Source organism: Musca autumnalis, unplaced genomic scaffold, assembly GCF_047663935.1.
Source record: "Musca autumnalis isolate F117 unplaced genomic scaffold, ASM4766393v1 scaffold_1, whole genome shotgun sequence".
Classification (NCBI taxonomy): domain Eukaryota; kingdom Metazoa; phylum Arthropoda; class Insecta; order Diptera; family Muscidae; genus Musca; species Musca autumnalis.
The window spans coordinates 193,943,084-193,955,853 of NW_027411644.1; the positions used below are offsets into that span (position 1 = coordinate 193,943,084).

The 12,770-nt window shown below is 40.1% G+C and overlaps 1 protein-coding gene across 3 annotated transcripts in view; it reads left to right on the top strand.

Annotated features, from left to right (window-relative positions):
* The window catches only part of orb (polyadenylation element binding protein orb), a 280,777-nt gene that overhangs the window by 185,138 nt on the left and 82,869 nt on the right, over nucleotides 1-12,770 (top strand). For all 3 annotated transcript variants that reach the window (XM_073959423.1, XM_073959425.1, XM_073959422.1), the window contains one exon: nucleotides 11,086-11,419. In XM_073959423.1, the coding sequence (XP_073815524.1) occupies nucleotides 11,086-11,419 (334 nt within the window). The remainder of the gene's footprint in view (nucleotides 1-11,085; nucleotides 11,420-12,770) is intronic.

Consider the following 12,770-nt stretch of genomic DNA (forward strand, 5'->3'; position numbering starts at 1 on the left):
GTACTCCTTTTTGCAATGCATGGTGCCTTTTCATCCTCCCAAAGACTATCTGCACAGATGTCAAATGAATTCGTGCTACCTTCGGGACAATCAAGTAGCGCTGAGTAGATACGCGTGGACACAATCGCTTTCATTGTACTCTTTCGCTTGGATAGGTATATGGTATAAACACCCATATTTTAGCCGCTAGAGTAACCAATATGGTCTTTGTTCTAAATTTGTCTATTCTTTCTATAAAAGCTTCCTTCAGCTCCACAGTGGGAAAATGGAAGCAATGGTAAACGAGAAGGTAATGCAGAAACAATATGGTTTATTGATTCCAGAATACATTATTGTTAACACGAAACATGTCCTAGGCAAATAATGCATTCTTTTCTTGGGTCCAGAAGAAATGAATATGTAATCTACGAATTGTATGTGTACTGATTCCGTTACCATTGGATTTAGGAATATAGTGGGTAATCAAATTGCATTTTTTTGATCATTCGCATTCCTTTCTCGATTCCAAAGTAATGCAATCCCCATTTTCCTACTGGGTCGTCTATAAGGATCTCCTTTAGCTCGTCTATAGAGACCTGTAACTCGTAAGGTTATCTATAAAGATTCTCCTCTGATTACCTATCAAGATTCTTTTCTGGTCGTTTAAAAAGACTGCCTTCACATCGTCTATAAAGACTTATTTTAGCTCGACTGTAATGACTCCCACCATTACGTCTATAAAGACTTCCTTCTACAAGTCTAATCCTCCCTTCCCGTTATCAATAAAGACTTCCGTCAGCTCGTCTTTAAAAATTCCATTGAGCTCCCTTCGGCTCATAGAAGATTTCCTTCAACTCAGCTGTTAAAACTCCCTTCAGCTCATCTATTGAGACTCCTTCTGCTTGATTATAAAGACTCCCTTCAACTAATCTATTAAAACTTCCTTCAGCTCCTTCATAAATACTCCGTTCATCTCGTCTATAAATACTATCCACATCTCGTCTATACAGACACCCTTCTGCCCGTCTGTAAAGACTTCATTCTGGTCGTCTATAAAGACTCCCTTCACCACGTCTATATAGACTCCCATTAGCTCGTCTGTAAAGGCTCCCTTCACCTCGTATGTAAAGACTCCCTTCAGCACGTCTATAAAAACTCTCATCACCTCGTCTATAAAGACTTCCTTCAGCTCGTCAATAAAGATTCCCTTCACAGAGTCTATAAAGGCTACCTCCACCTCGTCTTTAAAGACTCCCTTCAGATCCCTTTATCTCGTCTATAAAGACTCCCTTAAGCTCGTCTATAAAGACTCCCTTCAGCTCGTCTATAAAGACTTCCATAAGCTCGTCTATGAATAATTCCTTAAGCTCGTCTATAAAGACTTTTTAAGCTCGTCTATAAAGACTCACTTCAGCTCGTATATAAAGACTCACTTCGGCTCGTCTATAAAGACTCACTTCGGCTCGTCTATAAAGACTCACTTCAGCTCGTCTATAAAGACTATCTTAAGCTCGTCTTTGAAGACTTCCTTAAGCTCGTCTATAAAGACTCTTTTAAGCTCGTCTATAAAGACTCACTTCAGCTCGTCTATAAAGACTTCCTTAAGCTCGTCTTTGAAGACTTCCTTAAGCTCGTCTATAAATACTCCATTAAGCTCGACTATAAAGACTCCCTTAAGCTCGTCTATAAAGACTCCCTTCAGCTCGTCTATAAAGACTTCCATAAGCTCGTCTTTGAATATTTCCTTAAGCTCGTCTATAAAGAATTTTTTAAGCTCGTCTATAAAGACTCACTTCAGCTCGTCTATAAAGACTCACTTCAGCTCGTCTATAAAGACTCACTTCAGCTCGTCTATAAAGACTCACTTCAGCTCGTCTATAAAGACTCACTTCAGCTCGTCTATAAAGACTCACTTCAGCTCGTCTATAAAGACTCACTTCAGCTCGTCTATAAAGACTCACTTCAGCTCGTCTATAAAGACTCACTTCAGCTCGTCTATAAAGACTCACTTCAGCTCGTCTATAAAGACTCACTTCGGCTCGTCTATAAAGACTCACTTCAGCTCGTCTATAAAGACTTCCTTAAGCTCGTCTTTGAAGACTTCCTTAAGCTCGTCTATAAAGACTCTTTTAAGCTCGTCTATAAAGACTCACTTCAGCTCGTCTATAAAGACTCACTTCAGCTCGTCTATAAAGACTCACTTCAGCTCGTCTATAAAGACTCGCTTCAGTTTTTTTCATTAAGACCACATTCAGCTCGTCTCTAAAGACTCACTTCAGTTCGTATATAAAACCAAACTTCTGCTCGTTTGTAAAAACTACCTTCACTTCGTGTATAACAGATCCCTTCATCACGCCTATAAAGACTTCCTTCAGCTTCAGCTGTTCGTCAATAAAAACTACCTCTGGTTCGTCTATTAAGACTACTTCATGCTCGTCTATAAAGACTCCCTTCTGCTTATTTTTAAAGTCTCCCTTCAGTTCGTCTAAAAAGACTCCATTAAGCTCATCCATAAAGACTCTTTCAGCTCGTATCTAAAGTCTCCATTCTGGTCGTCTATAGATGCCCCTTATAGTCTTCATATAAGACTTTTTTCAGTTCGCCTTAAATATGTCCATTTAGTCTGAAGTCACCCTTCTGGTCATCTAGCACGTCCGTCTAGAGCGCCTCTCCTGTGAGAACTCCCTTAAACACCCCTCCCTATCTATAAAGACTGCTTTCATGTAGTCTATAATACCTCGATCATGTTTGTCTATATAGACTGCATTCAGGTTTTATCTGCTTAATTGAGCTCGACTATAAAATTTCCCTTCATCTCGTCTTTAAAGCCTCTCTTCTGGTTTTGCTATAAAGACTACATTCTCAGTTTCATAAGAATTCACTTCTGCTCTTCTACTTAGACTCCCATTTGCTCCTATTTTTCTTTTTGAAATCAACTATCATGATAAACTCAAACCTCTCCCTCTTACAAACCGACCCACCTGCAAGGTATTATTTTCATCCCTACTCACTGTCTCAACGGCTATCGAAGATAGGACATCTAACAAAATTGAAACACGTACGTGACAGCCAAATAAGTACCACTGACACTCTCTGATTTTATAGATAAATTGAATGCGAAAAAATAAGATTGGATGCTGAGGCGAAATCGTCACTTTTATGCAATGTTTATTTTGGTTTGACGCCTGTCAAAGGTTACACAATTCCATATCGTTTTATTTTTTTTTTTTTTTTTGTCGTTATATTTGAATGTATTTTCTCTCCGCACCATCAAAAAGGATTTGTAATTGTCAAACTATATTTAGTCATGGGTGGGAGGCGGAAGGTGGTTGACTAATTCAGGGTCCATTTGACTTCAGTTGCCTTCATTGGATAAAGGCCATAGCTACGAATGAATTCAAGAGAATTGTCAATGACGATGTGGTTGTTGAGGCGGTGGGCGCCCGGAGATTGGCATGAAAGGATAGCATAAGTATTGGGTTTTTCGTTAAGGTTATTCGTACACTTTGCGGCTCTTTACAAATGTTGATTCGTGTTTTTATGTCTCTCCGTTTTCCACTTGTTGCCGTCATCGCCGCCGTTATTTGCTTGTTGTTTAATTATTCTTTTATGGCAGTTTGCTCTGTATTTCGTTTGAGGCTGAGTGTTTTTTTTTTTATGTGCCGAATGTCCTGTAGCTGGATTTTCAGTTGTTGTTCTACAGCCATTTACTGTTCATCGTCGTTAATCTTCCATAATGAGTTGTGAAAAAAGCCAAAAACAAAAACAAAATCGTTGTCTCTGTCGTCACCAAAGCCCATCGTCATCGTGGTCGACGACGACGACGTCGCACAGTGTTGCCTCAGTGGACAAAAATCGAAAAATGTGTTCTTGACTTTTTTATAATTTTATGGTTTTATTTTATTGAGAACACTTCAAATAGGACAAACCTCAAAGATGTTGTCAATATTTGGTGTTACTATAAAGTTATAGCTCGTTAAACATAGAACATTTTTCGTATGTGACATTTACTAAAATGTATTTAAAAAAGAAACCCATGTTCATGGAAATTTTTTAAAGAAGTTATTGACATATTCCACAACTTTTGAATAGGGAATTAAAGAGTGGTCGATAGTCTTGCAATTTATAAAAAAAAGTTTACATATAATGTGTATACATAAAGTACCGCTATGTTGATTGAAACAGTAACGTGTTATACAAAACTCACGAATTTTGCTTCTTTCATGGAGTGTATCTAAAAATTGCAGCAAATTGCAGTTTCGACCATTTGGTACATGAAACAGACATCCCTTTCGAATTAAAAAATGCAAAGTTTACATCCTATAAACTCCGATTCTCGGAGCCACAACCATATCATCATAAACAATTTGTACGAAAGGAGCAAGAATCCTTGTTTTCCCTCAGTGGATAAATTCACTTTATTTGACTGCTTCGTTTTATATATCCAAATATGAACCGATTTTTAACAAAATCGGTAAAACTGATCAGAGGCCCAAGCAAATATCGCACATTAAATTTGAAGGCGGTTCAATTAAAATTGGCTGAGTTATAGCAAAATCGGGGAAATATATATATGTGGGGGCTATATCGAAATCTGATCCGATTTTTAACAAAATCGGTAAAACTGATTAGAGGCCTAAGCAAATATCGCATATTAAATTTGAAGACGGTTCAATTAAAATTGGCTGAGTTATAACAAAATCGGGGTAATATATATCTGTGGGGGCTATATCGAAATCTGATCCGATTTTTAACAAAATCGGTAAAACTGATCAGGGGCCCAAGCAAATATAGCATATTAAATTTGAAGGCGGTTGAATTAAAATTGGCTGAGTTATAGCAGAATCGGAGAAATATATATATTGGGGATATATCCAAATCTGAACCGATATGGACCAAAATGGGAATTTTTCATTCCTATGCCCGCATTAGTACTTGTATAAAAATTCATCGACCTATGTCAACTCCTTCTATTTTTGTCCACGTTTACAAGGAAGCGGCAACACTGTGCGTCGTTGTCCTCGAAGCTGTCCTCATCATCTTGGTTACGCCATTTGTGTTTAATTGTGTTTTGTATTTCAAAACAGCTTCAAGTGTTCCGTGTTCATTTGCTGACGAAAAAAAGTAGGAAAAGGATGGAAAAGGCAAGGAAATAAACAAACATCCATAAATAGAAATACAAAAAAACTGAAACGAAAACTAGTGAAGTAAGAACTCGTGTAAAGATGTGTGCCACAAGGTGGAGAGAAAAAGAGGTGGGTGGTGCTGTTGACATGCCACAAATGACGGAGACCCCAAAAAGCATTGCCGGAAAATTGCCATCCTGCCAGCAGTTGTGGGAGCTGATAACAATATTTGTACTAATTTGGCATTTTGTTAAGTGTACTTTACTGCCACTTTATCTGACACTTGATGCTCTTTTAATTGCGCGCCAAAACGTTTTTATTCAAGTGCTTCATTTCGTTCTTCAAGTTCTTTTCGCAGCCGCTACTACTCACTTCTGCCTCCATGCACTAGCTTTTGCGAAGCTGTTGCTGGCATTCTGTTGAGTTGAGGAAAACGCATACATACATACACATGTATGTACATGTGTCAAATTGTGTACACCGTAATTTTGTTCATTTTGAAACTTCTATGACGTCTGCGACGAAAGGCTCAAGAACAAGTAGAGCAATCTTTTGGGAAAGTTGTCGAAGTTGTTGATTTGTAGTTTTGCTTTTGTCGCACGGTGGTTTATTTAGCCGAAGGTTTGTTCATTAAAGACGTATATAATTTATGCAACACTCTCTTCAGCTCATCTATAAAGACTCCCTTTAGCACATCTATAAAGACTCCCTTCAGCTTGCCTATAAAGACTACATTCCGCTCGCTTATGAAGATTCCTTTAGCTTGTCTATATAGACTCGCCTATAAAGACTTCCTTAATATATATAAAGACTCCCTTCCACTCGTCTATAAAGACTCCCTTCCACTCGTCTATAAAGACTCCCTTCCACTCGTCTATAAAGACTCCCTTCCACTCGTCTATAAAGACTCCCTTCCATTCGCTTGGCTATAAAAGTTCCTCTAGCTTGCCTATAAAGACTCCCTTCATCTCGTCTATAAACACTCCCTTCAGCTCGCCTATAAAGACTCCCTTCAGCTCTTCTATAAACAGCAGCTACACACGCAGTATTTAAAAACAGACGTTGTTGTTTCAACCCCCTTCGCAATTTAATTACAATAGACTCCGAGGTAAGATCGAAGAAAGAGTGGATTTCATGCAGCTTATGGCGAAGAAGGATCGCACCAGAAGTGGGGGTGAGGGATTAGTTTCCCAAGCCTGTTCAATATAGACTTATCTGGCTTGAGCCTGGCTCTAATGACCCGTAGCAGTCAGGTGTGGAACTGCAGAGGTAGAGTTGTTGAACGTATACATCTTGTCGAAAAATAGCTGTACTACAGGTTATAAGCCAAACATTAGCCCTCTTTTGGAAAGTCATAGCCGTCTTGTCTTGGGGGACTTTATTGTTCATTATAAGTGGTGTCAATCGGTCCTCGGAAACGACCAGAGGGATATAGTTGTGGCTGACCAGATTGATAGCTTTACGCTTTGCACGGTCAATTAGGACTTCCCTGTCAGAATTAGTGAAGAATGTCACAGTTCGCCAGACATAAACATCGTGTCACCTGGTCTGAAAAATGACGTCACCCATCCTTTATCTTGGATTAGACAATCTTCCCATAATTTCCTTTGAATGCCGCATTTTCGTCAATCATGGGAAGACTAATTAGTTGAGTTTCAGAAAGTTCACTAATCACCGCTTCAGAGATCTTTACAATCTTTCTGATGTTCGGGTAGCAGAAAGGACCCTCCGAGACATCATCCGTTCGACAATGAGCGTGATGAGCTTCGTCGTACCAACCTCAGTGTCCCCAAAGTCAATGAGCTGACACTGGTCGGTGAGCATAAACGGAACAAGTGGATAAATCATCTGAAGAGTTGCAACATTGGAGCCGGAATACATGAATTGTGGACAACGGGTAAGTCACTCTCGAACCCTGGAAAGAAGGAAGAGCGAACCTCAGCCACGTTTGGCGACGTTATGCTGACTGATTCGAGGAGGTGCGCAAGTGAATCCAATCGACAGTTTGTCGAGCACCACGAGAGTGACAGGACGAAGAGTATTACGTCGTATCAGATTTCTTCCTGCCGAGGATGAACCACCGCAATTTACAATGGATGATGTTGCAACTGTCATCAGGAACGATAAATCATCCAAAGCGTTGGGCCCTGACGGAATCTCCATGGTAATGCTGAAACAGCTGGATGTGCCGGGAGTGAAGTATCTCACTAAAGTCCTCGACCTGTCGCTAGCCACTCTCATCTTTCTCGAAGTCTGGCAAATTGGCAGGGTGGTCCCGCTACAGAAGCCAAACAAGAATACCAATAAAGGTGAATCGTACAGGCGGATTTTGTTTTTGTCCCCCGTAGCAAAGATCCTTGAGGCCTTAGTACTCCCCAGCGTCAGAAATAGATATCCAGTTGCCACTCATCAGTATGGATTCCGTAAACAGCACAGCACGACAAAAGCGCTGCTCGCCATCTCCACGCATATTTGTCGAGGGCTCAACCAGGAGCGACCGTGTGATAGAACAGTGATGGTGGCGCTTGACTTATCAAAAGCCTTTGATACTGTCAAGCTCTCCACGCTGTTTGAGGACATTGAGTAGGCAACCCTTCGTCCAAGCTTGAAACGTTGGATAATCAATTAATGATGTGTGTGGACGCCAGTCGTACGTGAATTCACAAGAAAAAAGTCCAAGCCACGTAAAGTGAAACAGATAGTTCCCCAAAGTGGGGTGATATCTTTGGAACTGTTTAACCTCTACATCTCCTTACTCCGCCCCCTCCCGAGGGCATTGATATCGTAACACGTATGCGGACGATTGTACGATCTTAGCGTCAGGTAACTTCCCGAATGACATTTGCGAAAGGCTGATATTTGACCGATCTTACAACCTTTTCTACGCAAAAAAATGAAATTTATCGCCACAAAATCTACGCCCACTCTGTTCACCACATGGACTGGCAGAGTTGAATGTCATAGTCGATGGTAGCAGAATTCCGACGACAAACTACCCCAAAATTCTAGGAGTCACACTCGACAGCATGGTCTTTGTCGTCCGCGCAGGCGCAGCTATTTGCGACAAGCTGAAATGTAGGAACAAGTCCCTAGACGGCAATGGTGCAGATAAAGAAACCTTGTTGACCACATATAACGCGACAAGTCGGTCTGTGGTAAGCTATGCGGCGGCAGTTTGGTCCGCACATCTAAGTAAAACGCGATGGAAAAATATTCAAACATGTCAGAATGTCGTCCTGGGAACAGCAACATGGTGCCTCCTCATGACTCCAGTGAACCATCTACATGAGCAGGCGTACCTTCTTCCAGTACAGCAACACATTCGCATGAGCCATCCCAATCACCACATGGTGGATAGGCCCCGCTCATTCGGTCAAGGATAATCTTCATGATCTAAAAGAAAAGGTCCAGCGTTACAAGAGAGAACCCTCCTAGATCAACAATAGTATTCATACGGACGCAGTGGCAGATGCATTAGGCAACTATCTGTGGTTACATCCCATCGAAGCAGCCACATTCCTGGAACTACTGGAGATTGACCCAGAGCCAGATTAAGCAGAGGAACCAATATACAAACATATAATAAAACAAGTAACAAATTATCAGTCGGCTTTGCCGACAGAGATATACCTTCAGCCTATGTGAATTGAAACTTTCATCTACGGACAGATCGAATGTACATATTTAGGGTCTTTTCAGAATTTTGTGGCCCTTTTTGGACATTTAAAATTGTCGAAAAATGTGGATTAGGATTTAGGTTTAGAAGTGGTACGAAGAAGGTACTTAAAGGGATAGACCGACATTGTCCATTATGAAAGTGGATCTTATGTTGGGAGTCATATTTTTTCGATAGACTTGTCCACGGAAAGCATAATATCGCTGTAAACAGGACCACAATGAACAGCATCGGTATACATTTCCAAAGGCTCTTGGAACTTAGGGTCTGTGGGGGAGGCGCCCTAAGGAGAGGACCGATATGGGCCATTTTAGAAGTTAAACTAAGTTTGGATCAAATATTAGAAGATCGAAAGTTTGGACCAAATTGGTTGCTCCGTTCAAGAGATATCTATAAATATTGGGGGAAGCACCGGAAGTTGTGGACCGGTATTGCACATCTTCGAACTGAACTTGGGCAAAATATGACTAAGGCCACATCGGCTGATCAGTTCGAGAGTTATCGTGCTCTCCAGCCATTACATATGGTCCACATAGGGTTTTTTACAGCTTTCGGGCTGTTTTTCTCAAGGTGTATGAACCTGCCCCTGGAAAAACTTTTACCGTCGTAATTGATGCAGCGAATGCAAGTTGCTTCAACAAAAATCAAAGTGATTCGAGAGCAGGTCTTAAAATGAACTTATCCGAAAATATATGTAGGAGGTACCAATAGAAGAGGACAAATATAGTCCATATTCGAACCTGATCTATATGTGGTAGATATATTAGGATGTATAAAGTATGGACTCAATCGGTCACTCCCTTCAAGAGTTATCGTGCCCACAATTTTTCCGAACATTTTTGAACTTTTGTGGGGGAGGTACCTGAAGGAGTGGACCGATATGGCTTATCTTCGAACTTAAACTAAGTTTGGACAAAATATTACGAAGGCCAAATTTTGCACCCATTCGCCAGATCCGTTCGAGAGTTATCATGCGCACCAACCACTACACACTGTGTCATCCCACGGCAGCGGGTTCTTTCGTACCGGATTGACCCGGAACCATTTTTGTTTCGGCCAGCGGCTGCCAACCCAGCATTAAACCTATGCTTCTACGTAGGTTTAAATGCTGCTACAACAACACCGATGTCATAGGAGTTTTTTGCATCTTTCAGGCTATTTTCTCAGGAAGTATGGACTTGCTCCTGATGAAACATGTACCGTCGTACAGGGGAAAGTGAATACAAGTTGTTAAAACAAAAATCAAAGTGATTTGAGAGCATGCTCTAAACTGATCTTTACCAAAAATTTGTGTGGGATGTTCCCTAAGGAGTGGACCGATTGAATCCATATTGGAACCCTATCTAGGTCTAATAGAAATTTCACGATGTGCAAAGTATGGACCAAATCGGTTACTCCCTTCAAGAGTTATCGTGCGCACAAATTTTCCGAACATTTTCGAACTTTTGTGGGGGAGGTACCGGAAGGAGTGGACCGTTATAAACTATTTCGTCCAAACATACTAAAACTATATTTTGATCAGGCACATGGAAGTGTATATACCCTCGTTAGCATAAATGCTGTGGGTATAAAAACACTGTTACAACAACAACAACATACAGATTCCCTTCAGCTCATCTATAAAAACTACCATCAGTTTGTTTATAAAGACTCCCTTCACCTCTTCCATAGAGACTTCCTTCGGCTTGTCTCCCTTCGGCTTCACTCCCTTCTGTAAAGGCTTTCTGCAACTTGTCTACAAAAACTCTCTTTTTATTTCTTATCGAATGCTTTGCAAACCACTGTCTCTCCTTGACGTGTGTGAAGAAATAATCAAGAGTCATCATCTTGAAATATTTGTGTGTTTAGTGTGAATATACGAATACTAAGAAGAATGACTATCTGGTAAATTTGCCTCAAATTGTTGCAACTCCTTAACGTTTTGCTTAACAAGATACTTCAAAACTCTTCTCCACAGTTGACAATTGTTCTTCTTTGTTTTTGCTAATGTTTACCTGCTGAGAGCCTGAAAATGTGTGTGCTTTCACACAGAATTCCCATGGTGTAAATATTAACACAATTTCTAAAAGAAGACATTATTTCTTTCTTCCTTTGACATTCACCATATAAACAATAACAACAATCCGCATAGCAATTATAATTCACTTGACATTTATGTTTCTTCCTTTTCCAAGGGGTCTGAGTGTGTATGTGTGTGTGTGAGTGTTTTTCAAACAATTATCACTGCTTAATTGTCTTAATTATTTGAATAACTGTGAATCTCTTTAAAGAAAAGTTTTTATTTTTATTTTTCGTCTTTTTCAGTTCAATTCAAATGATTCCAACTGCCATCAAGCTTCATTGAATACAACAACTACATCAGCGGGCACCATGAGATCTCCTAACAACACAATTGCTGGCCTGTCAACAGACACAACAGCAACAACGCAACTGTCAGCTGCCGCAGCTGCTGCGGCCACAGTTGGCACTGAACTACTGCAACAGCATTCAATTAATTCCATAATTGAGCAGCGACGTCAGGACTTTCTAACACGACACGCCAATACAACAAGTGATTCGGTCTCAGCTGTTGCCGCCAACACAACTCTAACCAATTCAACAAACTCAACATCGGATACACTAACCTCAACATTAAATGGTAAGTGAGCACAATCAGATTTTCAAAAGCCCCCAGATACATAACCCCCTTCCCCGCTTTTCAACTGCCTTACGGCCTTCTTTTATAGCGATTACAATTTCAATCGTGATGCCAATTTCACTTAAATATTTGTTGTTGTTGTGGTTTTTGTTTTATATTTCTTGGTTAAAGGTAGGTTTGTTTGGACGGTGTTCATTGGTTGAAGGATGTCTGTTTTGTTTTAGGTTCCGTGGAAAAAGAAACAGTGGCTCTTAGGAACGATTAAATGTTTTTCTAATAGATCACGATATGTTATGATTTTTTCGGTAGTAACACTCTCAGTGTTAGCCTGTGACTGCTCCAAATATCATAATGGATAGCCTCCATAAAAACATAGTTTCCCTTTTCCATTAACCTCTGAGCCACCGTTCTGAACATAATCAAGTCAAGTATTTACCAACCGTCTGTCATCCGTCCTCTGCCCAACAACATTTACTGGCATTGAGGAATAAATATTTCTTCTTCTTTTGTTCAATACAACATCAGTGCTGTTGCTATTGTTGTTGTTATTGTTCTCTTTTCTGTTGCTGATATTATTGAGCTCCTTTGTTTTTGTTGTTTCTGTTGCCGTTTTCTTTACTTTATTGTACAAATGATGCCTTGAAAACCACTTAATTTCAATTTACTTTCAAATACAAATGTCAAGGTGTATCGCTGAATGGCTGGCCAGTCGATGGTATGGGAGGAATGGAAAGATGAATGAATGGATTGGTTAGCTAAAAGGTTGTCGGCAATTGTGTTGTGTGGGTTCCGAGAAATGTAATCACTGTTCTCAGCTTAGACTTTCTTCTTAAGTATTGTGCCACTGCGTTGTTGATAGCAGTTGATAATGTTCGTAGATTTCTATCAATTTAAATAAGGATGTTTTGTTTCAAGCACTTTGGAAGTTGATGGAAATTGACAAGTCTTTTTATTAACTATCTTTCTGTCTGGATAAAGGTGTTGTATACATTAAATGGAGGTGTTTAAGTTTGGTATAAAACGGACTACTTAAAGAATAGATAATCCTCTATTAAGTTCAAGGAATGTGACTGCTTCGAAAAATTGTAACCACAAAGGTACTGGAGTTAGTTGAGAGGTTTGACAGGGCATTTGAAAAGTGGCAGTGTGTCGTGCGTGTTTTACACGGTGTCATTGAGCCTTGCCGTACAGAAAATTAGACGGCTACACCATACCGAGCGTAGTTGAGCCAAAACTACTCTTGTTTGTCGTGGCAGCTGACACTCCTTGGCAGCGATAGCTATAGCAGGGAATATTTTCCGAGGACAACATTCACACGATAATTGTTTACGACTATATTTGTGTGAATGCT